At 43.2% G+C, this 27,184-nt stretch overlaps 1 protein-coding gene and 1 long non-coding RNA gene across 3 annotated transcripts; one reads left to right on the top strand and one right to left on the bottom strand.

Annotated features, from left to right (window-relative positions):
• Positions 1 to 27,184, top strand: LOC147030843 (proline-serine-threonine phosphatase-interacting protein 1-like). Of its 2 annotated transcripts, none has more exons than XM_085875361.1 (10): positions 1 to 577; positions 787 to 972; positions 5,616 to 5,716; positions 5,810 to 5,884; positions 23,580 to 23,614; positions 23,950 to 24,131; positions 24,293 to 24,355; positions 24,589 to 24,687; positions 26,730 to 26,775; positions 27,031 to 27,184. In XM_085875361.1, the coding sequence occupies exons 2-10, from the start codon at positions 937 to 939 to the stop codon at positions 27,159 to 27,161; spliced, it is 768 nt and encodes a 255-aa protein (XP_085731487.1). In that variant the 5' UTR covers positions 1 to 577; positions 787 to 936; the 3' UTR covers positions 27,162 to 27,184. The 2 variants fall into 2 exon arrangements, with proteins under 2 accessions (XP_085731487.1, XP_085731488.1); XM_085875362.1 differs by having other exon boundaries at positions 24 to 577; positions 23,950 to 24,056; positions 27,031 to 27,183.
• Positions 10,461 to 17,003, bottom strand: LOC147030844 (uncharacterized). The gene is made up of 2 exons (XR_015056545.1): positions 15,936 to 17,003; positions 10,461 to 15,099 (listed from the first exon to the last, which is right to left on the bottom strand). It is a non-coding gene; the product is annotated as an uncharacterized LOC147030844 (long non-coding RNA).

The raw sequence follows: 27,184 nt of genomic DNA, 5'->3' as shown, positions 1-27,184 counted from the left end.
CTACCCTTGCACCCTCCCCCGTTCCTTATTCTGCCCTGCCCTTCCATCGTCCTCCCTCCTCTTTCCTTGTTCTGTTCTTTCCCTCTCCCCAACATTCTCCTTTGCCCTTTGTCCTTCTCCAAGATCCTTCTTTGTTGTGCCCTGCCCGAAGGTGCTCATTTGTGGTTTGTTTTTCCCCTCCCACCATTCCCCACCCACGCTCAAATTAAGGAAGGAAGCCTTGTGCATGAAACAGTGACCGCGATGGTGTGTGGTTGTGAGTGTCGTGAGCTGACAAATCCCGATGGGCTGCTTTCAATTGATTTGTTACCTTTGGACCTGAGCTGGAGATAAACACGCACTCCACCAACCCGGCAATCATCTGAACAGCTTTCACACACCTGGCCGAGGGCCCATTAACCTGTGTGTCCATAACTCTGTTCATAAAAACAAACTTTTCATTGTTGGTTTGTCATTTATTTTTCCACATCAGGTTGGCCCTTTCTATGGAATCTTTCAGTACGTTACAAAAGTGGATGCGGTGGTGCATTTGAAAGGGACCAATGGAGAAGGTCCAAAGTATCCTCATACCGTACAGGTACAGTTATTATATATATATATATATATATATATATATATATATATATATATATATATATATATATATATATATAATGCTTATCAGCCTATCATATAAACACTGAAATCTTCTTCTTAAGAAGATTTGTATGGCAATCTGATTAAAGGGAGAAGTACATTTTACCGAAAATTAAATGTGAATCGGGTCTCGTCCCTCCCCTCGTACAGCATCATAAAGGGGAAGAACAAGTTCGCGATTATGACGTTTGAGTTCAGCTCTTGATGACGTAACCAACAGGCTGTGCGGAGGCTGTGCCGTGGAGGGACAGTAACGTGTTGCGCGGAGCCCTGAAAGTACGAAGCAAGTTGGCAGCAGCCATGTCGGACTTCAACCATTTCAAGGACGCCTTCTGGGTGCGTAAGGTTCCATCTTGTCCGGTGATTGTATCAAACGTGCTCTCGAATCTTTCGGCGGGAAGACTTGTCCATGTCGTAATTACTGGTGCCAGAATATCTGTCCTCATGATTGTTCCCCCTTTAAAGTCGAATGTTGTGGTTAAAATATATACATGTATATGTATATATATATATATATATGTATATATATATATATATATATATATATATATATATACACACACGTACATACAAGACAAGTTAAATCACGTGATCAAGATCGAATTGTTAAGACTTTAGTGAAACCTCAAGTAGATCGTTGTTTTGAAGCTGGAAGAAATATTAACTCGGGGGTGCAACACAGCAATGATGGGTCAAATGGCTTTCTCGTTTCCTTGTTCAAGGTCGTACAGGAGCATGGTCCCGAGGATACTGTGAACCCTTTGTATACAAGTTGACTTTCCACTCTACACATCGAATATTAATATTTGAATGTCATGCAAATGCACAAGTGGAGGCTCATGCCAAGGTCTGCCCCTCTTACCACCGAGGGGGACATCAGACATTCCTGTGATGGTGGATCAGCTAAAACTACTTGTCAGTTTGATTAAGAATTTAAACTTTTTTGGGGGATGTTGAACCTTCCGCGTGTGAAAATAATGGGGTACAAGAAATTGTGCCAGGTGTTTGGAAATGTACAATAAATAAACACTCGCTCTTATTATAGACAATTGGAGCCTTCCAGTTGCTTTGCTGACGAACCAATTAGTCATCGTGTTTGCCAAAAAATTTGGACGAGAAGGAGAAGGAAAGGCAGACAAATTTACCCATGTATAGAATGATTTAACCACTCACCCCCTACCCCGTCCTCGCATATATTGGCTGCTCTTCGAAAAACCCTTATTCTGGACATTTCCATCTGTCTGTCTGTCTGTCTGTCCACGAAACTTTGGTCAAGCCTAGGGGCTAAACCACTCAACCGATTCCAATGAAATTTGGTAGGTTGGACCAATATTTCTGGGAATCGTGTGCTTTCGAATATAGGGACCCCAGGCCCTAGCAACATCCCTTTAAAGTGGTCAAAAAATCGAAAAATTGAAGCTTAGAGTTCTGTGCGCAATCTATCTCGCTCCCTTCATGCCAATTTGCAGCCCGAACAAAAAATATTTGTAGGAGGAGATAGGTTTTGGGTGAGTACATGTCGAACATTTCAGAAACAGTTAATTGCGAATATCTCTCAGAGAAAGGGTCTGATTTTGATGAAACTTGGGTGAAATGTGTACAATGTGGTGAGCATGTACACAACAATGAATGGTTGCTATGCACACCTCCGTTGCTTAGCAACAGCTAAAATACTTTATCGTACATCGTACACTTATTGTGGACTGTACAAAAAAATCAATACCTCCGATGGATTGTTTTTTTGTGCCCAGGGAGAATGTCTTACAGCATCATATAAAAAAATAAAATCTTTAGCGAATAGATAAATGGAATTACCAGGGCTGCCATTTGTTAGAGTCTCTTTGGAAACATGCCTGAAATTTCACAAGGCGGGTTTCTGGGCGCAAACTAAGAGGGCTGTGATAATCGTATTTGTGCTAAATTGATTGATAGCATGTACATGAATATCGGCGAGTCGCGTCGGCCAGCTTTCCATCTAGAGCGAGCAGCCATGTCGCCTACCGGCTTATATATTTATATTTATATTTATATTTATATTTATATTTATATTTATATATTTATATATATATATATATATATATATATATATATATATATATATATATATATATATATATATATATATATATATATATATATAATAAAATCATATGCACCTCCTGACTGTTATGGTGAGCATCACCACTGATTATGTCTCTCACGGTAAAACTGCATAATCCGCAAAGAGCAACCATCCGTCTGCCAGCCAGACGATTCTTCCCGAGAATGTAAGCCATTCAACTCGAAGGCACGTGATGTGATTGGCGGGTAAATCAAAAACATGTGGAATGTGATGAGCACTCCCCCGATCCCCATTGGACATTGGTGTAGGACTATGTCCAATGGGGATCGGAGGAGTGCTCGTCACACTCCACATGTTTCAATCTATTGGGTGGTCGCGAGACTACCCTTATTCTCAGGTTTTCCATCTGTCTGTATGTCTGTTGGGTGGTCGCTAGCGTACCCTTATTTTCACTTTTTCTGTCTGTCTGTCTGTATGTTTGTATGTAATGGACAGCTCTGGAGGCCAGAGTCAACCAATTTTGATGAAACTTGACTGGTAGGTTCATACCAGGATCTAGTTGTATGCTTTTGAGCACCGTTGCTATGGACGCCACCGTTGCCTAGCAACCAAAGCAAAGTTGGTAGCCTAACAAGCAACTTTGAAATTTCTTTAAAAATCTGGGAAAAAAATAAGTCGAAAAAAAAAAAATCAAAAATCTGCTTCCGCGCTTTTATGCGCACTATAATCAACCTCTGTCAAAAATTTTCAGCCTGATCCGTCAAAAACTGTATGACTAGTATGCAATTATATTACAATATGCTTTCACCCCAACGTACACGTAGACATTCCCTCACGTAGGGTTAGGGAATCGAACACAAATGATGAATGGACAGTTGCTCGTCGTGTTCCTATATGGAACAACGAATGGCAAAAATGCCATCTGATGTGTTCTCTTATCTACATCGATCTATAATTCCAGCAATGTCTGTCACCGCCGTTTCTCGACGACCGCCGGTCTGATCTGATTGAAACTTGCCAGGAATATTGCCGGGGACCCGCGGATGTGCCTTTTCAAGGTTTGATATTGATCGGACAAGTGGTTCCCAAGTTCCGGCCATTTATCTGTCGACCAATGACAGGACACGGTGCTATGACATCACGAATGAAATCGCAATTAATGTTTATTTATTTATTTATTATTATTTCTTTTGCACGATTGAAACTTGCCAGGAATATTGCTGGGGACCCGCGGATGTGCCTTTTCGAGGTTTGAGAGAGAGAGAGAGAGAGAGAGAGAGAGAGAGAGAGAGAGAGAGAGAGAGAGAGAGAGAGAGACTGACTGACTGACTGACTGACTGACTGACTGACTGAGACTGCACATACTGGCACTCACCTATGGGCCCGTACTAGTATTTCAAATTCGCCTTAGTCGAGCGACCATGTCAACCCATGTCGCCTTCCGATATATATATATATATATATATATATATATATATATATATATATATATATATATATATATATATATATATGTATGTACATATACATTCTTTAGCAGGGGTATCCAGCATTGTGGGGCAACGTGGGCTCCTTCCTCCCTCCCCACCCCTTGAGGGACAAATTCATCAATATCACTGAAAGAAGTGATGGTATAGATGTTTATCCTCGTCGCTATATAATTAATCTGGGGTGTGTTCAGTTACCAAGTTTCTTGGAGAGTGCTCGCCAAGTGGCTAAAGCACTCCATGAGAAACCCTTGATGAGGAACGGCTGCCTTGGCAAGCGCTACCTTGCTGCTTGATAGCTGAACACACCACTGGACATCTCAAGAGCATACAGTACTTGCAAAACTGACGAAAGAAGTTGTTTTTTTTTATTAAAGACATCAAATATGAATCATGAGTATTTTTGTTGTCATGACAACATACCTTGTTCAGTTTTAAAATGTATATAAAATCAGAGATGATTTTGAGTGTACGAAAGTAGATGTGTACATTTCATACAATTTGAAAGTGTGCACGTACATAACTTCTTTAAAGTGAACATGTTCATGATAAATTTCTCTCAAGCTCTCGACGAACAGTGCTTGTGCTGACGTTTCTTCCAGAGTCAGTGTAGAACTCGGTCGTGACGGTTGCAACCGACGACAGATGATTTTTCTGCGCTACACGCTTCAGCACTCAGCGATCCCATTCTGTGAGCTTGTGCGGCTTCCACCACTTCGCGGCTGAGTTGTTGTTGCTTCTAGACGTTTCCACTTCACAATAACAGCACTTACAGTTGCCTGGGGCAGTTCTAGCAGGGCAGAAATGTGACGAACTGACTTGTTGGAAAGATGGCATCCTATGACGGTGCCACGTTGAAAGTCACTGCGCTCTTCAGTACGGCCCATTCTACTGCCAATGTTTGAAAGTGGAGATGGTATGGCTGTGTGCTTGATTTTATACACCTGTCAGCAATGGGTGTGGCTGAAATAGCTGAATCCACTGATTAGAAGGGGTTCCCATTGTGTGCTGCCTTTTTGACTGCTGGTTGCATCATTGGTTCTGGGCGTGGCTATGCCGCTGACGCAGTTCTCCTATTACCAGTGTACTGGTGCTCATTTTGCTGACCTTGGAAGGATGACAGGCTGAGTCAACCCACTGGTGTTAATTCAGCAGCCAACGGGGCTCAAACTCAGGACCCTAGGATCCCAAGCCACCGCCCAAACCACGAAGCCAACACCAGGCTATTAGGAGGGGTGTCCGCATACTTTTGGCCATGTCGTGTATATGTACATACACACACATACATTTATGTACACACGTAAGTTTGCCACGTGTCTCTCGAAGGCTTAATATACTTGAGTACTGCATCTCTTTCCACGTGTTTGATTGCTGTAACTGCACTGCTAACTTCTCCCTGATTACACTAACTCTCGTGTACACCTTTGTAGAGTGGAGACTTTACCAGCACCTCCGGATATGATACTCTACTCCAAAAAGTGAACGATGGACGCAAGACCAGTAAGGATCTGGAGGATCTCGTCAAACAGAGGTGAGGGCACCAAATCCAGATGTTCTGTCTAGTGGCCCGTCATAGTTGCAATTCCAGTGTGACTCGGCTGATGGACACTGGTCGTGCCTGCAGGGCGGTGCTTGAGGAACGTTATGGGAAAGATCTGATGCAACTAGCAAGGAAGACTGGTGGACAAAACGAGATCAAGTAAGTGGTTGGTAGTTGTTAGTAATCAATAATGACATGAACTGAACTTTGCAATGAAGTCTACGGACATAGCTCAACTTGACTGCTGGGCTGTTGTGGAGTTGCGACTTTAGGTGTAGGGTAGACTCTGCACAAGAATTATTATTATTTTGTATGCAGCCTGTGGCTGCTGGTTGCATGATTACTGGGAGCCTGGCTGTGCAGCTGATACAGTGCCCCTTGTTTCCAGTGAGCTGGTACTTATTTGGCTGACCTCAGAGGGATGACAGGCTGAGTCAACCCAACTGGTACGATTTAACGGCATGACGGGCTCAAACTCAAGACCCTAAGATGTTTAGCCAATACCAGGTGTTTGGCTCAAGAATGATGGACACCAATTGGGTCTCACTGAAGCGTTTCTCGATTTAAACAAAGATTCTTTTCAATTTCAATTTGAGTAGTGGCAATATTTCATGGGAAGTGAATTGCTGAAAAGGAGAACCTATTCATCATATTCTTTAATGGAAAGAAATTAGCAACCACTACCACCACAAAACCATAATTTTGAAAGTTCCACATTCGTGCGGTGGCACTATCTTGCATGTTTTTTTTTTTTTGTTTTTTTTGGTCTTCCCTTGCGTATTGGAAAACAGAACTTTTAGCACTGCCATTTAATACCACTGTGAGGATATTAAAAAGTTCTGATAGTTAATGGCTCTTTTGCCATTGCAGAATTACTTTACTCTGATTTTCCTTTTTGTTCCTCGTTGTCAGGTTTATTGACGATACAAGTTGACTTTATGTTTACATGAACTGTTCCATTTTGTACCTGTTTAGTCCGGAGAACCTCGTCTCTTCCCCCCAGTTTATTTGCACACCTTGCCTTGATGCGATGCTTTTGCAACCACCGTAACAGGCAGTGATTAATTTAACTACTTGAACAGGTAACCACCCCCCCCTCTCAATCCATACTCATGACCTCATACCCCAGATGACCCCATTCCCAAGCACTCCCTTTTTCTAGGTTATTGTGATCCCTGCCCCCCTCTTCCTCACCTATTTTCCTTTTTGGTTGTCAGTTGCTTTTCTGCTTCATTCCCAAAATCCCCTTCCTCTTCTTGCTGTGTTTCATTCAGCTCGTGTGCAGCTTGATCATCCTTGTATCACTATTACTTCTACTCTTCTGTTAGTGTTTCCCCCTTTTTGTTCCTTTCCATTCTGTTCTCGCTCTTCCACGAGCCTCAATTAGGTATCCAAAAACAAGAGAATTTCAAGTATGGTATGCACAAATTTCAACTTAAGTATTCAGGTGAGTCTTGGATACGATAAGGGAGCTGGATGAAGTAGATCGCATGCTCACCAGCTGATCCATTTCTTATGTATTCGTACAGTCGACTTCAAGCTTGATGTTGGCATAACAGTTTAGGTGGCTGGGTTATGATCTTAGGGTCTTGAGTTTGAGCCCCTGTCATGCTGTTGAAATAATACCAAGTGGGTTGACTCAGCTTGTCATCCTTCTGAGGTCGGAAAAATGAGTACCCTCTTACTGATAACAGAGGCACTGCATCAGTGGCACAGTCGCGATTATAGAAAATGATACAACAACAGCCAGAGACTGCATACGAAACAACAAAGTTGACTTCCAGACGATGTCAAATCCTGATTTTTCAACTTACAGTTGCCTCACAACTTACAAGACGTTCAGTTTCATGGTGTTAGGGTTTATTTGTTGAGATAATCAACTTGGTCGAGATATCTTCATCATCGTCATCATCATCATCATCATCATCTTCTTCAATGTACCATTTCTTTAAAGACACTTGACACGTGTTATGCTGGGTCATTTTACAAAGGTTATGCAGGGTGTTTTGTTTGGTAGTGCAAGGTGTTTTGTTTGGTAGTGCAGGGTGTTTTGTTTTGTCATCGAGGTTGTTTTCTTTGGTAGTGCAGGGTGGTTTGTTTGGTTTGGTCGTGCAGGGTGGTTTGTTTGGTTTGGTCGTGCAGGGTGGTTTGTTTGGTTTGGTCGTGCAGGGTGGTTTGTTTGGTTTGGTCGTGCAGGGTGGTTTGTTTGGTCGTGCAGGGTGGTTTGTTTGGTCGTGCAGGGTGGTTTGTTTGGTTTGGTCGTGCAGGGTGGTTTGTTTGGTTTGGTCGTGCAGGGTGGTTTGTTTGGTCGTGCAGGGTGGTTTGTTTGGTTTGGTCGTGCAGGGTGGTTTGTTTGGTTTGGTCATGCAGGGTGGTTTGTTTGGTTTGGTAGTGCAGGGTGGTTTGTTTGGTTTGGTCGTGCAGGGTGGTTTGTTTGGTTTGGTAGGGCAGGGTGTTTTGTTTGGTAGTGCACGGTGTTTTGTTTTGTCATCGAGGTTGTTTTCTTTGGTAGTGCAGGGTGGTTTGTTTGGTTTGGTCGTGCAGGGTGGTTTGTTTGGTTTGGTCGTGCAGGGTGGTTTGTTTGGTCATGCAGGGTGGTTTGTTTGGTCGTGCAGGGTGGTTTGTTTGGTCGTGCAGGGTGGTTTGTTTGGTTTGGTAGTGCAGGGTGGTTTGTTTGGTTTGGTCGTGCAGGGTGGTTTGTTTGGTTTGGTCGTGCAGGGTGGTTTGTTTGGTTTGGTCGTGCAGGGTGGTTTGTTTGGTTTGGTCGTGCAGGGTGGTTTGTTTGGTTTGGTCGTGCAGGGTGGTTTGTTTGGTTTGGTAGTGAAGAGTGGTTTGTTTGGTCATGCAGGGTGGTTTGTTTGGTTTGGTCGTGCAGGGTGGTTTGTTTGGTTTGGTAGTGCAGGGTGGTTTGTTTGGTTTGGTAGTGCAGGGTGTTTTGTTTGGTCGTGCAGGGTGGTTTGTTTGGTTTGGTCGTGCAGGGTGGTTTGTTTGGTTTGGTCGTGCAGGGTGGTTTGTTTGGTTTGGTCGTGCAGGGTGGTTTGTTTGGTTTGGTAGTGCAGGGTGTTTTGTTTGGTAGTGCAGGGTGTTTTATTTGGTAGTGCAGGGTGGTTTGTTTGGTCGTGCAGGGTGGTTTGTTTGGTTTGGTAGTGCAGGGTGTTTTGTTTGGTAGTGCAGGGTGTTTTGTTTGGTAGTGCAGGGTGTTTTGTTTGGTAGTGCAGGGTGTTTTGTTTGGTAGTGCAGGGTGTTTTGTTTGGTAGTGCAGGGTGTTTTGTTTGGTAGTGCCGGGTGGTTTGTTTGGTTTGGTAGTGCAGGGTGTTTTGTTTGGTAGTGCAGGGTGTTTTGCCATTTGTAATTTGTTCAGTTCTGGCACCAACTTGTCAACTCTCTGCTAAAGACGCTGTTGAACACCCTCCCACAGATCTGGGTGAAAATGAGGGAGTTCTGGAAGGTGAAACGAGGCAACCAACCCACTAGAAACAATACCTATACACCTTGCAAACCACTTGTTTATTAGCAATGTTTGTTTGCATATTTGCATTAAAAAAAAAACAAAAACAAACGCTGTCTCCAAAAAGCAAGTCCTCCTGCAGATTGGGGTCATGTCCTGAACGGCCCGAACATCCTGATGGAGACTAGCCATGAGTACGTCCCATGATAGCAAGCCGATTGACTGGTCATTGAGTCTTCATTATATAATCCTTTCTTTCTTGTTTCTGTATTTGTCATTACCTGATATATTGCTATTTTACATGACTGTGGTTGGACATTCCCCCAGTGACGATTTGGTACAGACGACCTCAAGGACCAAGTGGCATTTTTCTATTATTTCATTAATTGTGGTATTGTTCATCAACCAATTTTGGAACTCATCAAACAGAAAGAAAGCGCTGCTATCGCGATGTGCATTCGGGGTCTTCCACTTATTACGAATGCAAATATGTGAGATATTTTTTTCTCTCCTGCGCCCCCTCCGTACATCCTGCTCCAAACGCACCCATTCTCTTCCCAACATGTAACCCTCTCTCCTTACCTTTCCTTTCTTCCCCCACAATCCTATCACCCCTTACCCTCATTGTTTATCCAGACTTCCTTCCTTTTCTTCCATTTCTGAATTTTAATTTTCTTTATTTCACACCAAATCTCTCCCGCGCACATTCAATAAATACCTGTAGATGTCCCTTTAACTTTATTGTTATTACAAGCTGGTGGGAGTACCTGTCTTGGCCTGACTTTGGTGGGCAATGTGCTGCGGCACGTTCTTGGAAATGCACTTTATAATTTTTGTCATTTTTTTAAAAGAAATTCTATTGATCACAACATATTGTTGCAGTTTCTGGGGTACACAGTAGGGGGTTCATGAGGGGGTCTGCTCATTCTGGTCTGTGTTTGGTCTGCTCAGACCCACTTCCTTACCTCCAAACCTGAAGCTGACGGATCACGGATAACTCCACGACCCGATGGGTTGCTTAGCAATCGCAGATGCCGGATGAAGCCACCAAACCGAGCAGGCTCCTCGCTCTTAGTAATCGCATTACCGTACCAGTGGTTTCGTTACTTTAACTAGGAAGACGCGCTCTTGACATCGCACCTTGTCTTCTTATTACATAATAAGTGCTAATTAATTGATGATGGTGCTAATTGATGATGGCTACCTGATGGTGCTAATTGATGGGGTACAATTTCCCCGCAATTTATTGCACGCTATATGTCTAACCAATGGAGAAAGACAATCGAGCAGGCTTGGAAAGTCTATATTCTCTTCGGCAAAAAGGCACGTATTTACAGGCACATTTCTTTACAAGCAAATATTCACGAGGTGCGTACAGATATCAGAAATACAAGAAAAGCTTACCCTTAGCACTCAAACTCCTTATACAACCGGCCATACCTTGTCACTGAACAAGAAATAGGCGCCTCATGCATCCTGGGAATTTAGACGAGAAAAGGTGGGGGTGGGATACAGAGGGGGAGAGAACTTGGGGGGGGGGTATAAGGTCGACCCAGCCTCACCAATACGTGAAACAAACAGTGTAAAGTGTGGTGAGCAGCTTGGCGTTCATCAGCGTTCCACTTGGAGCGCTTCCTTATGGCCGCTGACCGCACGTAAGGACCATGACGTTAACTTGAATCTCGGCCTAAATGAACCGTCCGCAGACTGCACGAATGGTTGAACCGCACGTCCACACTCTACATCCAGCTGATCCGACTCTCTGAGGTGAACCGCTGCGCAGATTCGTCACTCGAGCGAGGGGGTGAGGCCTATTGGCCTCTTCAATTCTGTGACGTTTGGGATGCTGATATGGTGGTTATTGCAGCACTGGTGAAGTGAAGTGTTTTGCGAATGTGTGTTTTAAAAGGTGTCTGGGTACAGAGATGTTGCTGTTAGAAAGGCAGGTTCGAGTAATGGATGGTGAAGTAGGAAAGGAATGACGTTGGAGTGAGGAAGGTTCGTTGAAGAAGAGAACAATTGGGAAGGTTCTATCCACAATCACAATGCATTTCCTTTTCCCTGATACGAGGGACAAAACAAAATTGCTCTGGAAATGTCTAAACTCGAGCGTTCTTTTATGTGTCGATTTGAATATGTCTTCCCAGTGTCTTTCCAAATCCGCAACAATATCCTCCTCCACGTCATAAGATAAAGGAAGACAATTTGTAATACCGGCTACCACCAAAGGTGGCGCTATTTCCGCCACATGTCAATGTTGGAGTTTCAGTGACATCCACATTTGCTCCATTACAGTAAGATTATATTTTAAGTAGTTCTGCTTCGTAGAGATAATTATATATTTTATTAATTTTGCTGGTTGGTTGGAAGGAAAGAATTATTTTTTTTTGTATACACTGTCGAGGCTCTGATGAGAGCTAAAATGGAGAAACTCTGTGGAGTCATTTGGTTGTCATATCGATCCTGTAAGACATATTTGGTATTTGGAGTATTGAAAGGTGGTAGCTCTCCTTTGATGGTGGGGAGGTGAGCTACCACCTTTCAAGATTCAATTCATTTTTGTTCCACAGATGTGGGAAAAGGGGAAGAAGGAGTCAAAATGAATGGATAGCCTGGATTGAAAAAAGGCAAACGAGGAATGAGTCAATTGAAGATCGTATTTGATCCAGTGCAGTCGGGCGGGGGCAGATGGCAAAGCGAGCTGGCGGTGGTTTATCAGATGGAAGATGGCAAAATAGTTCAAATGCTGGAAAAAAAATTGTGGTGGAAGAGCAGGCAAGCTGTCTGCTTCTGGTGTGTGTGTGTGTGTGTGTGTGTGTGTGTGTGTGTGTGTGTGTGTGTGTGTGTGTGTGTGTGTGTGTGTGTGTGTGTGTGTGTGTGTGTGTGTGTGTGTGTGTCGTTGATTGGTATCTACATATGTGGAATGGAGTCCTCAGGGCAGGCTCAAAGTATCCACATTCATGTCAGTATCAGTATGGGGTCACGATTCATGGACCAAACTGTGAAGTTTTCTGTTCTCAAAGTTTTGGGCCGTAGGCTCTCTTCAGGATTGTCGCTGAGCCCCGGACAGCTTCCAACTGTCATTCGTTTGTTATAATATTCCCAGGGATGGTTTTCAGCTTTCCTGAAAAGTAGTTCTGAGGAGCTTATGGGATGGCGCATCGTCCGTCCGTTGGTCCGTCGGTCAGTCAGTCAGTCCGTCCGTCTGTCTACAAATACTTCCAACTTCTCAGAAACTACACAAACCATTTCAATGAAATTTAACCACAATCTTCATCACCCGTGATGGCATTAAAAAAAAATCCATCGCTACTTACTTTCTTCTTCATTATATACTTTGTGGGTCATCCATGCCGACCAGCGGTTACCTGGTTGTCTTATCCAGCCACTACCAGGTGAGCGCCCAAGGGTATTGCCCCTGTGTTTCGTGTCTCTGTGAGGTTCTTTGTTATCATTCCTGCAGGTACAGCGATCACTGGTATAACTTTGTTATTTTTCAGCTTCCAGGATCTTCTCACTTCATTCTTGAGGTCTTGGTGTTTTGTCATTTTCTTGATTTCTGCATCATTTAGTCCAAAATCACTGCTATTAACACCTCAATCAACAATGCCTTCTTTTTTTGTACTTGAGTATGATACCTGGTCGCAATGCCTTGTTTTCGATGTTCGTGCTCGAGGGGATCATAAGTTTGTACGTGAACGGGAGGTACTTCAATGTTTTCAGTGATTGCTTTTGTTTCATGTTCCCACAAATTTTCTGGAACTGGGATGTCAAAGTTTTTGCAGATGTGCCAGCAGATAACATTATAAACTTTGTTGTGTCGTTGTGTGTACAGCTGTTCTGACATGAGGTTGTTTTTTGTGTGTGTGTTTGGTCATTAAGCACAACATATCACTGGGGAACAAAGTTTTGTTGCATTGATACCAGCACTTGACCTTACCTAATTAGAGTGTGCTGAATTCAAATCTGAAGTTAGTTTCTCTCTGTAAGCTCTAGATTTTTTGCAATCCACCACTATCAACATTTATTTGGTAAGTTACAATTTGTATTAAAAGCAAATTTATATTAAACATATATTTTGCAATTCAACATTTATTTGGTAAGTTATAATTTGAATTAAAAGCAAATCTAAATTAACATGTATTTCGACATAAAGACGATAGGTGATTCGGAACAATTGATAAGGATGGAATGCAAAGTTCAAATAGGTCCGATTCAGGCAAGAATTTGCACTTGTAGCTCTTGCGTTTGTGGACTTCCACAGGGCAATCTCGTTTGATGCTCCAGCAGTAGTCTGCCATCATATTTTTGTCCCATCGCCCTTGGTCGCGCTCTTCCATTGTCATGTGGTCCTGATAGAAGCGCTCTCCCTGTTCCTCACTTACGGCCCCAAGGTTCTCAGGGAATTGATCAAGGTGAATATTCAGGAAATGGAGCTTGAATCTTGCACCCAAGATCGCGAAAAGTCAACAGCATTCTAGGAACCAGAAACTCTTAGTTATCTGCCTTTTTGTTACCACGAAAGTTTTGTATAACTGCGACGAAAGACAGCCACGCTGTCTTCTCCTTGTCATTCATCTTCCTTACAAGTTCCTCATCACATACAAGGGCACGAATTTGAGGTCCATCGAACATACCTGCTTTGATCTTCTCGAAAGACAAAGCAGAAACTATATGTTGAAAACATTCACCATCAGCACTCAATGCCTTAACAAACTGTTTCATCAAGCCGAGCTTGATATGGAGTGGGGGAACAATGATCTTCTCTCGGTTGACGATTGGGCCATTCACAATGTTTGGCATGCCTGCTTCCAGAGTTTCATGGATGGGCCACTCCTTCTGGATCCAGTGTTTCTCTCGAGCTCGGCTGTCCCACATGCAGGGATGGCATGGAAACTTTGTGAAGCCTTTCTGTTTACCAAGGAGAATGTTGACCATTTTCAGGTCCACACAAATGATCCAGTTGTGCTCGTGATATTTGAGTAAGTCGATGACCATTTTTATGTCATTATGTTCTCGCAAATGCACTGAGTGACCAACTGGAACCGCTCCATAAACATTGCCATTGTGCAAGAGAATACACTTAAGGCTGTGCTTAGAGGTATCCAGAAATAATCACCATTCTGTTGGATTATACGAAGTAACACTTAATTGCCTGAGAAGACCTGGGGTATCGTGGCAGTAAACAAACTGCTTGTCCTCTGAGAAAAAGGCGACAAAGATCTGGTTCCGCTTTCGGAAATATGAAACATTTGCAGAGGGGTGAAGTAGATTTTTTTCTTGCAGCCTGGAGGGTTAATACCTTAGCTGCTTTCTTGGAGAGCCCCAAATCACGCACTAAGTCATTCAATTCCGGTTGGTTAAACTGCTGAGGGGCTGATGACTGGTTGGTATCGGATGAGGAGGCTTCGGATTCTGAAACCATTTCTTGAAGCCCGTTATCACGACCCTCGTGCTCTTGCTGATCTTGTTCACTGCCTTCATCTTCAGATAAGACAAAACCATTAAAGACTGGAATGGAGAGTTCTTCAGAGTGCGGAGTAGGTCGAATTGCTGAGGGAATACAGGGATAGGAGATCTTTTCCCGGTTTTTCTTGCCGACACCCTTTGTGTTGACCAGGCAAAAATAGCAGTCAGTTACGTGGTCCTTGGGTTCTCGCCAAACCATGGGAACTCCAAAAGGCAGACCCTTTCGTTTTTCTTTTGTCCAGTCACGAAGCATTTCCTCACAAGTATGACACAATATGTGGAGCCCATTTCTTGTCTTGGTCGCCAAGGGGAACATCAAAATAGGCTTTTTAGGCACGCCTTACAAACGATGTTCTATTGCGCTTTTGATGAAGTAGTGTGTAGCAGCCACTGGCATAACAGAATGCATCAGGATTATTTACACATTTATGTCTTATTGCAGAAGCCATGATCAGATCTGAAACAAAGAAAAACATAAAGTTAAAGAATATATATCAATAAAGAAAATTGATGTCAAATAAATCGTGAGCAAATCGTTAGCAGCAAAACGAATACGGTCTATAGTTATTTAGCAGTTTACGCATCGTATATTTCCACTAAAGTCCGAAATCGCACCCCTGGTTCTCAAGTTATCCCCAGTGCAAATAGCAATGGGTGTCCTTTTTTGCGAAAATCGCAAGTTTCAAATTGCATGAAAACTGGAGCATGTAGAGGAAAACCGATTTCAGATTTGAAATCAGTGTTGAAAAAATACATAGAATAAGTTGAAAAATCTCATGCAACAGATAATTAAAAAAAAATGTTCCCCAGTGATATCATTCTCTTTACTCACCCCACTTCCACCCATCACCTTTCTGTCCTTGTTTTTTTTTTTTTTTTGTTTTTTTTTAATTCTCTCTCTCTCTCACCCCTCCTTGCACCCCTCCCTCCTGCAGTGTATAGCAATGTTTGGTGAGGAATAGCTCTCCCCACCTCACCCCCCCACCCTTCATCGCTCTTTCCCCCTTCCTCGCTTACCCTCCCTCCTGCCTCCTCTCCCACTCTCTCTTCTCTTCGTCTCTCTCCCACCCCTCCCCCACCATTCACACCCCGTCAGCGAAGCGACGGGTTGTATTTTCTAGCTATTAAATAATGCTCATATTTCTCAGGTCTTTTCATTTAACAACATGGAGAAGTGCTTGAGATCCAGGAGCCCCAGCTCATAGTGGGAAGCCATACTCCTAGTCTTGAAAGTAATGAGGAGTTGAGAGTTGCCCACGAGTCATACGTATCTTGCATACCTATGAGATATACCTGTTGAGGACGGCTGATTGGATGGTTTGGAATTTGATAGGACGGACAGGAGGGTGAAACCACAGCAACAGCAACCCCATGACCTGTTGGGCTTGAAGTGCCAGCCACCGGAATAGTGATGTCATCCAGCATGCAGAACGCTTTGAGAAGGGTTTGCTTTTGATTGGGCGAAACGGAATAAAAGGATGAGTTGTAAGTCAATCTAGATGTAAGATATTGTTGGCCATGCATTTAAAGTTTAGTGAGAAAGAAAATAAGAAACATGACGTACTCAAAATAATCCTTTTATTTCTATAGAAATCTAGATAGATACACAGAGGGGTGGGTTGGTGGTCAGACCACCATATGTTCCATGAGGATGGGAAGGTGTCAGGGAGTGGGGGGGAGATGTGTTCAACCTGTGTTGCATAACCCATTTGTTGTTGTTTGATAGTAACTACACCAATGGCAATTCAAACAAATTGATATCCAATAAAATAATTGAGAAAAATCAATCCACTGAACCAAATCCTTCGTGCTTTAAAGGATGTGAAATGTCGCATGCAGCAATAGTGCTGGCTGTGCACGATTGTGTTGCACGATGCAGACGACACAGGGTAAATAAAATTTGTATAAATCACCAATTTTCTCCATTTAACTTGATCCAGGTGAATTCAAACTTTTGTAAACTTGAATTTTTTTGTGACTTCCTTTCTTTAGAGGAGAGGCTTGTCTCACAACGTGTTACATAATTATGGAAGGGGAAGAGGGGGGATTTGGCCCAACGTTATGCTGGTGGGGATGTGTGGAATTGCCAAAAAGCATTACGTAATGTGTGGATGGCACCTCAGGTTGACCATACAACGTCTACCGTTGGCTCTCAAGATCCAACCTCCAGAGTGAACAATTACAACAAACCCGAGGGGGCAGTGTTAAAGCCAGTATTCAGTTAGCCTTGTTCTTGGGAGTGTTTCTGCCTTATACATGGGGGACTGATGGTTATTTCCCCCACAAGTGGAGTGATTGAGGGGAAGGGTCATGCCTCCCCCCCCCTCTTTCTTGAAGCGGTACAGTCATGAGGAGCACAAGTTAATGGCATGGTCCTTATGGTTCATGTTTGGTCTGCATTTGGCCATGGTTTATGAGAATATTTTAAAATAAATTCCTTGAATTTGAGGTAACCCCCCCTCCCTTTTTCAGCCCCTTATGGGGAGCACACCCCATTAGACCTTGTTGTTGTGATGCATAATTTGTGGATGCATATCGGTCAGGTAGTTTGGGAGGAGATTTTTTTTTTTGCATCAAATATTAACGGACGGATGGCTGGACTGCCAGCTAGCCACCAGGATCCACTCTCCGAGCTTATTTCGAAGAAATAACCTAATGACAACATGATGAATGAAGACACAAAAAATCTTGCCAATGTTGTTTAACTCGTTGGGAAGACAAGCAAGTTTCCCGTGCAGGGGTGGAGTTGGCAAAAATGCAAATGCCGTCTTGTCGTCAAGCCGGAAAGCTGGGAACAACAATTCACATTTATTGCCACATCTGATGCAATTTAAATGCCCTCATGGTGGCAAGGCGCTCCATTTTAAACTGTTTGTTTGATATATGTAGCTATTTGATGCCTAGGGTCTGTAATAAAATTTTGTGTTTGTGTCAAAGCCAGTGACCAATTGCAAGTTAATAGTAGGATCTGTATGCTCTTCTTGGTCAAACCATATTTCCAAGATGGCCTCCAAAGGCAACTGCCAGCTCGGCATCCGTCGTCATGTAAAGTCTTTCCTTGGCCAGTCTGAACTTTTGACAGTCGACAAGGCTTTCATTTGTAGTTTGATGAAGTACTGTACTGCTCTCCCCTTTGGGTTGGGAACCCTGCTTCACACCTTTCCCTTCTTGATGCCACAGAAAGCAAGGCCCTCAAAATCATTGGGATCTTCTGCAGTAAAACGGTGTCTCGGCCTGTTACTTTCGCATCACAGACAAGTTTATGGCCTTTGTGTATCTACCACCTCCTCTTTGGTCTTGCACCCTCTGCTCTCTCTTGGCTCTGTGCCTGCCTGGTTTCTGCAGGGTGCACATGGTCTGCCAGTAACTTTCTCGAACTCCTAAAATCCAGGCTCACTGCTCATCTGCACTCATTTGTTCTTCTTTTCTTTCACCTGCGGAATCGACTTCCCCAGTCTGTTCAGTTCCATTCTTCCTTCCAGGGCTTCAAGACAACAGGTCATCACCCATCCATAATTATGACCTCTTCTACCCTAAATTACCCCATTCCCAAGCACTCACCTTGTTCAGGTTAATATGATCCCCCTCCCCCACACCCTCTCCCTCACCTCATTTCCTTTGCTAGTTGTGAGTTAGTTTGTTCCTTTTCTTTTTCATCGCCACTTTCCTCTTCCTCCTCTTGCTGCGTTTCATTCAGCTTTTGTGCAGCTTGTTCACTCTTATGTGTCCTTTTCCCCCTCCCCTTGATGCTGTTGGTGTTTCCCTCTTTTCATGATGTTCCCTTCCATTCTGCTCGAACTCTTCCATGAGCCTCGATCATGTAATATACAAAAAAATTATGTTGCAATCCTGTGATTCCTGGACGAATCAAATGATTTCAAAACAAGATTAGCTACATTCCATTCTCTACCAACAAGGTGATGTCTGTTTGAAAACAGAAGCTATCTTCGTCATGTCAGCTTTTGCATTATCATTGTCATCGATTTTGAACATAAATATGTTTCTGGGCTTCACCCCAAACCTTCATGGGAATATATATATATATATATATATATATATATATATATATATATATATATATATATATATATATATATATATATATATATATATATATATATGTACAGCTTTAACCTCTGATTTAATATAATAAGTAATTGTGCAGAAAAAACAAACAAGTTGCTGCCCAAAGCACTGTTTTGTTTCTGTAATGATGTCAGCTTCAGTTCCAGGGTTTAATCTAAACTGCATTGAAATACCTCCTATCTTGGTTTCTCCACCCTCTCCTCCGTTTTTTTTTTTCTTTCTTTTCTCAACTAATAAGTCCTGAGATGGAAATGGAATTTGACTCGTAAATGGACGCAATCATCACATTCCTAATCTTCAGCAGAGTTTGGTGGCACTGTCATCAAAAGTTAACGTGCAGGCGGGCAGAAAATGCAGTGCAGGCACCCGGATGCAAGCAACGAAGATACTGTCTGGGACGGTGTCATTGGTAGGGATGCTACCAGATGGTCATGGAGGAGGGTACCTTGCAGGGGGTCATGTGCGCTCCAGGGACAACTGTCCCAATCATCTAACCAATTTGGTGAACATAATGATGAGATAAAGCAGGAGTAACCTGCTTTATCTACAGCTAACTCTCCTCCCCCACTCCCACCATCTCTTTGTGCCTATTCCCTCCCATACCCCATGACCACTTGTCCTCACTGGAGCTCCCAATCTGGTAGCCATCCCTCATCCACTTAATACATTTATGGCTACCTCACCTATTTCTCCTCCCCCTCCCATTTACAGTCCCTAATCCTCTTTCTGCTTCTGACCACCTCCCTATTCCCTCACTATTCCAATAGAAGAGGTCAAATACATCCCAAAAGCAAGCAAAAAGAAGAAGGCTAATTTGCTCTCTGAAGAGGCAATACATATTGCAGACAGAAGAAGAGAGACGAAAACCAAAGGCGCATTGAGAGAGGAGGGCTGCAGGATGGCCCAGAGGTACACACACTTGCCTCTGAGCTGTTAAACCAGATTTGCAGACAGATTCATCAATGTGTGTGCCGTCACTTGAATGGATGCTAAACGGGTGTCCCGTCTGCCAGCATTAGTTGGTGGACGTTAAAGATCCCATGGTTTCCTTCGCGAAGAGTAGGCGAGCTATCGCTGGCACCCTCCTGAACAAATTCCTAATTCCTGCCCTAATCAGCAGAGGGTATTGCATCAGCAGCACAGTCGTGCCCTCAGCCAATGATGCTACCCCGCAGCCTTGTGCTGCATACGAAGGAAGAATCGAGAGGACATTAGGCGGTGAAATGCCGACTTCCAACGACAAGCGAGGAATGATGAGCAATATTTTAGAGAGGTACGCAAAGAGATAGAAAGTGATGACAGTGGAAAAAAAAAAAAAAACGAGATCTTTTTTTTTAAAAAGATCAGAGATCACAGGAAATCTTATGTCGTCGTCATACGCAGAGTCCAATCGAAATTTTCAGCATGTTGAAAATTTCTCGACGTACTCTGCGTATGACACACGTTCCACATACGCTAGCCATAAGTTGTAGGCACGTTACGCGATTGTTGACACACGTCGACACACGTTACTCATAAGTCACGTGTGTGGACGTGTCAACGATCGCATAACGTGCCTACAACATGTTATTCATAGGTTAGAAATAAGTTTCGGGTACGCTAAACATTACCTCGACGTGTTTCGACTTATGAGTAACTACAACTAATGGCCAGCGTTATGCGGAATGTGTGAGTCATATGCTGGCATGCGTCAAAAAATTTAAAGCATGAAAAATTTGTCTAACAGCTCGGCGTACTAAGACGTATGGCAGCGTGCTAACGTATACAAACTTACCCATAACGTATTCGACGTGTGCCAGTGTTTTAGCCAAATTTTTCATACGTCAGGCATACCCTGGCTAAATCGTCAAGGTGTGACAGGGCCTTAAGCAAGGAATGCCGGTTGAGCAAGCAGGCTTTAGAAGAGGAAGAGAAAGGTACTTGGGATCGTATTGCAAATCTGCCTTGGATCATGGAAAAAATCAAGGGAATATCAAAGGAAGGTGTATCTGTTTTCTATAGCCTAATAATAAATGACTGTGTGTGTGTGTGTCACTGTGTCCCCTCCATATCTTCAAAACCTTGAAACCTAACAGCCTGAAACTTTGTAGGCATACTAAGGGAACTCCAAGGAAGTGTATGAGTGAAAATTGGGTGTTTGAGTTAATTAAAATACCTCTTTTGAACATAATTAACGACTTGCCTCGATGAAAGGCTTATCCTTGGTCAGCCAAATTTCGCCTCGCAGGTGTTTTCACCGCCATATTGATTTGGCCCATTCGTTAAGGCACCACACGTTGACTGCGACAGGAGGGGAAGTCTGCGATACATGAGTGGAGATGTCCTTGGATACCATAGGAAGAGAGTTTGGTGAGCAGGGCAGGGTGCCAGACCGTATCGAAAGCATGCGATATGTCTAGGGATATGGCTCTGATCTCGCGTTTGCATTGAGGACCTTCATCCATTGTTGGGAATGAGGAGCAGAAAGTCCAGGGTTGAGTGACCTGGTCTGAATCCAAGTTGATGATCGGAAATCAGGCCATCGAAGAAGAGGGTACACAGTTTGCTTTTTCACCGTTTTGTGCAATCTGCTTTTATTGCAAAATATAAATATACTAATAGTGGCCGCAATATATTAAATGTTGGCAGTTGCTGCAAATGAAGAGGTACGGTCGTGATACAAATGGGTACAAATGACTCTCCGTGGGATTGTGCATTCCTGCATGCTTCATTCTGTATGTGCGGTGCGCAGGTTTTGTAGGCGCTTGGTCCGAATTCACACCTGTGGTGTGTCGTGCTGTGGAGGAGGTTACGTGGCTGTCTCACGAACCATGTGCTTCTGCACTTGGGGAGCGGACATGCTGCAGCGCCGAAACCACGCGAGACGTACCGTGCGTGTGTGGGGAAATCCGTGCACGTGTGCGAGTGAAAGGATGAGTATATTGCCGATACGCATGCACAGGAGGAATTGGATTAGAGGATTGGAGAAATGCGTGGGTGGGGGGCTATTAAGGACTGACGGTTTCGTTTTGAATTTAAAACTGCCTCCCCAGAGTGTAACATGTACAAAACCGATTCGAAGTGAGCCGACCGGAAGGGTGCAAAGGTCGCTGCATGTGTGAGCATGCATGCATGCATGCATGGAGGATTTTGCTAGGCAGATAGCATGGGTTTTAAATGCTCCCATCCAGTTTTTATATAGAACCCGGTGGTGAAAAAGAAAACATTGCTGTTTGGGCACATTTTTATCGCTCCGTTACGCTGCCTTCCCTTCCCCTCATGCATTCAGTCAGACGCCTCAACAATCTGAGGTATGATGATGATGCTACTCTGTTGGCAGAAAGTAAACGACTTGATGAAACTGCTGCAAACGGTGAAGAAGGAAACTGTGAAAATCTGATCTTTATTTATACAATGACACTATCGAGTCCTCGGGCTCTGATGCTGTCAACTCCTCAGATTCCAAATCTGCTGCTACTTCAGGAGGCTTCTAAAGTCTATGTCGGCTGACTAATACTGCAGATAGCTGCGTAGCAGGTGACATTCGTTGTCACAGTAGGTGGTTCTTTTTCTTTCTTAGACTGCAACTCAAGCCAGAAGTCTCATTTTAACTGTAATATCTTGTTTCCTGGCTCCAAGTCAAAGTCTTTGTCAACTGTGTAATGTTTGCCGAAATTGGGTGTATGTGTGACAAGCACCCCTTTTTGGTCATGACCCTTGAAGTAAGTGTTGGTGTGGCACATGGGTTCATGGTCACCATTCCAGTGAAGATACGCTATTTCATACCGTATAACAGAAAGCTTACCAGCTCAACTATTGGGCTAAATCCACTCCATGTTAATGGAAAACCAGTGAGCTAGAAATGAATCCATGGATAGATTACCTTCTCAAGGGGTGTTGCAGTGGGCGTTTCTATTTCACGGACTACAACTAAAGCCAGAAGTTTCATTTTGACTGATTTATATTTTGTACTTGGCAGGATAACTTCGAGGTTTATACACTTGATTTTGAGCTGTCCATCCTGAGTGTGAATCTGAAACCAGTTATAAACGGTCACCCTGGTATTTTACATGCAGGTCAGGCATCAATGTGTGTGCCGTCCGTTGGAAGGACATTAAGCCAGAGGATCTGTATCTGTCAGCACTGATTGTTGGTGCAGGTTTAAGATGCCGTTCCTCATTCGCAAAGAGTAGGGTAGTTATTGCTGACACCCTGAATAAATTGCAAAATAATGCTCAAACACCTGCAAGGGGGCATTATATCAGCCATTGCCCCACATCTGTATATAATGGAGGGAAAGTATGCATGTTGTAGGAAGTGGAAATTCTCAAGGATTACTCAGGACACCCTGGAAGGTATTTCCTGAAGTTTTGTTTGATTCCATCAAGTTTTGGAAAAAATTATATTTTGCCCATCTTGGCATTTTCTTCGTTTTGGGGGAAGAGGGTACAATTGGAATTATCGAAGCTATACAACTACAATGTATTATAGATGTGCATAAACAATACGCAGGTGTTTTCTTCATGTACGTAACCGGGGTTTTTGTTTTTAATTTTTCAAGAGTGATGGAGGCAGCAGTCTGTTGCCTATATGCCGCCCAAATAAAGGGATGCGTCAGAAGAACATGTTGCATGCTTGGAACAAGAGCTCTCATTGGGTGGATACTCTGCTATAGTATTAATAATTATAACGATAATAGCATGACCTCCCTTGGACGTTCCCATAGGGAGCAGGTGATTCTAGTCCCAGCAATGATGCCAACCTGCAGCCACGTGCTGCACACGTAGGTATGAATAATAATAAATGTCATACCCAGCTGAATGAATAACTGATTATATATATTTTTTTGAATGTTTGTTTTTTTTTTTACAGCACATTGAGACGAGCTTTTGACACAATGAAACAACGTAAGTAACTCCATTAATTTTCTGAAAATCATTGCTGGACAATAGCTAACAGAAATATCAATAATAGTCCAGATATAGATATCCTTGAGAATAACATACCAAGCTTCTGTTATCTTCAGCTGAAGTAGTGCAGGATGCAATTAAAAGGTATAGTTTGGCATTAGGGGACCTTAACCAGCTAGTTACCTTAAATCGATGAACAAGAATTTCAGTAACTGTTGAAATAAATAAATAGATAGAAGCCATCTTTCCAGAAACTTAATATTGGTCTCATTGATAGAGAATATCAAGATATCTGCTTGTCCTCTTCCGAACCATCATGTCATGGTCCTCAGAGCTGGAGAATGTCGGGAATGCTCACGTGCAGTTGGCTGGCGCTCTACGCGAGGAGGCGAAGCGTGTTGAGGACATGCGAGATCGTCAGAAAGAGCAGCGACGGCGTGTAATTGATGCTTTCGCCGCTCCGGTCACCTCACACTTCACAACTTGGATCTTGGGGCTCATCTGTGACAATATGGTTCATAATACTCGAAGCGCAGTTGCTATATGGAGATGTGGAAATACTCTCAAGCTCTCGGCTGGCTTAAGCCAATATACGTAGCATTATTTTTGTCATTCGATAAGGAATGCAATTACCTCTGTACAAAATCTAACAGTACTCCTTCTTCCCATCACCAGGTGGAGATCAGTATGGAAAGGCTGCACAAGCAAAAAAATCATCTTTACAAGAAAACTATGGATGTGAGTAATGCCTCGTTAACAACAAAACTGCTAACACGGAAGCACAGTTTCTCAAGTAGGTTTTGCTTTTGCTTGCCCTTTGACATCACCTGGTTTCACCTCTGTATGTTAATGAGAGTATTGGATACTTTCGCTGGGCTAGCTGCATCGGGTCTCTCCAAAACTACATGTATGCTGTTTCTGGTTTCCTAACTCATTTTGTTGACCTGACCTGATCTGACCTGTCCTGGCAGAGCAAAAAATGCTACGAACAGAAATGCCAGGAGGCTGACGAGGTGGAAATCACTGCTGATAATCGCATGGCCACCGGGAATGTTAAGCAGCAGGAAAAGGTTTGAGGAACTCTCCTATTTCCGCTTTGTTTCATAATTTCTTCATCTAAAGCCCGTCACACATTGCCACCGATCGGCTTCAAGAGCTCTGCGATTGTTTGACCACTAGTTTGGAATCTGCCTATAATTTGCTCTGTAAACTACCAATGCAGCGAGCATGCTTTGGTGCATACCTCAAGTTATTCTTGAGAAAAATCTCAGGGAAGTCTATTCCAATTCCTTTGATTTTGGCCACAGTGCTGTGATGGACATTTCCTGGATCAAGTTCTTTGTGCCACGTTTGGACTCATCCTCGATCCATGAATAAATAATCTTGGAGACTAAGTTACTCTCTACACTGCCAAAGATAGGTGGATAAATGAAGAGCAGCTGATTTAAGGGCAGAAAATGTCAATGGATCCTCATGACTTAATGAGGAACTGCCCCACCACTGTGTTCCGGGAATTAACTCCTCCGCTGTGCCTGTCCATGCCATTGAATGGATAAGTGAGGGGGTTGAGGAATTCCTCATTTCCTTACAATAATCCAGTATGACACTTATGCCATGAAGCCCCTCGTACTCTCATTGAAGACAGCACTCCATAATGAGCCTTACCTCCAAACGCACCGCCTTTATGGATGACGAGGCCTGGGACAAGCCAGTACAGTGAAGAGCGGTGCTTTGGTGACAAGATAAATCATTATCTGAGTAAATCGGTGGAAAAAACAGACTCATTGACATTGTGGTTAGACCATCAGGTCTGGAAGCCTGGTGTTGTCTTAATGGTTAAGGTGGCTGGCTTAAGATCTTGGGGACCTGAGTTTGAGCTATTGTCATGCTAATAAAATAACACCAGGTGGGTTGGCTCCTCCTTCTGAGGAGGAAAAATGTGTACAAGCTTACTGGGAAGGATGACTCATTTTGAGTATCCTTCGTCGGAGTGTCGACCCATCCAGGATTGTACCCTCTAACCAAGGAAAACTGCTTTGTCAGCCCCTATGCATCTGAGGATGTGAAAGGAGTGGTTCTTCTTCTTCATCACCTTAGTGTGAGAGTTTGGTGGTTTGATTCTCTCACTGACTGAATCATACTCTCAAAAATGGTACATGCTGTTCAGCATTTGGAGGATAATGCATGGACAAATCCCGTGGGTTTTGGCATCCAATGGGTGGTAGAAAGGTGGGATTGGGGGTGGGGGGGGTTGGCTTGAGGGGCAGATATATATCTTTATAATTGCCGAGCAGACTGCAACGAGAACAGCAGTCACAAAAATTGCTTCGTCAGTATCCATAGTGCCTCGGGAAGTTGTGTCATTTCCCTCAACGTCACCGACTGCGTTTATCCAAAGTCGATTCCAGTGCTGTCTATCTTTGTCTGCATGTGTGTGCATGATTTGTACAACAGCTTCCTGATGACCTTTAGACAGTGTAAAAAAAAAAAAAAGTTTAATGAAGGGCTGTTGCATGCACTAGAGCAATGCAACGTTCTACATCCTCTGGCCAATCAGACAGACGTCTTCTCACATCTCGGGACACCACTCCAATATATACTCATGTTTTGAGTTTATATCAAGTTGCACATCTATGGTTCATGTGTAATGTAAGTGCAAAAGTTGGTCAATCACATTGCAGTTAATTTCACCCATTTTGAAACGACATTATTTGACGTGGAAGGAACCCACTTTCAAATGAGGAGACCAGTACATTGCATGTTTATGTTATGTGGGTTGTACAGTGGTTAGATATCGCAGTTGTTACTGTTTTAAATGAAATTGAAAAACCAAGGTTTGAGTAAGTAACAAAACTTCAATCCATGTTTGCCTTTCGTCCTGAATCGAGATTATTAATGAAGTTCATTTCTGGATTAGGATAAAAGAAATTGTAGACAAGGTGGTGATACCACTTGGATGATCTGAAGATTGGTGTAACAAAACTCCTTCATTTTGTTTTGTTTTTTTTGAACGAATGTGTTCATTTTCTATTCTCCATCCATTATACAATATTTATCCCTAATTATTATGGATACAATTAAAGCTTGTCCTTTTCATTTCTTTCATTTCCAGCTGAAAGCAAAGGTATTGCAGACCCGGGAATCTTCTGTGGATGCCGGTAAGTAGCTGGAATGCTGTTTCTGCTTGGGCTGGTTGTCGGGAGAGTGAGAGGGGCTGGTTGTCGGGAGAGTGAGAGGGGCCTGGTGGTGGGAGAGGGATCATAGGGAATGCAGCTAGATGTTGCAAGAGGGAGAGGAGCAGGATGTTGCAAGTGGGAGAAGCTGGGTGTTCTGATAGTATTGGTCATTGTTGTAGACAGTGACAATGTGTGAAACTGGACAGCAGAGTTATCTGGCTGGAACTCTACCTTCAGACAAAACATACAAGCAAAATGTGGAAGCGCTGAATTCGTTAAGACAAGAATGGCAGAAGGAGCATCAACAAAGCTGCCAGGTAACTCCTCGTCGTGTACGAGTCTTCCTTGTTTTATTCAGCTTTGATTGACTGTTTTGTATGCTGTTGAGATA

This window comes from Eptatretus burgeri, chromosome 3, assembly GCF_056783735.1.
Source record: "Eptatretus burgeri isolate ZD-2024b chromosome 3, Ebu_testis_v1, whole genome shotgun sequence".
Lineage (NCBI taxonomy): Eukaryota > Metazoa > Chordata > Myxini > Myxiniformes > Myxinidae > Eptatretus > Eptatretus burgeri.
This window is presented reverse-complemented; position numbering and strand designations above follow the sequence as displayed.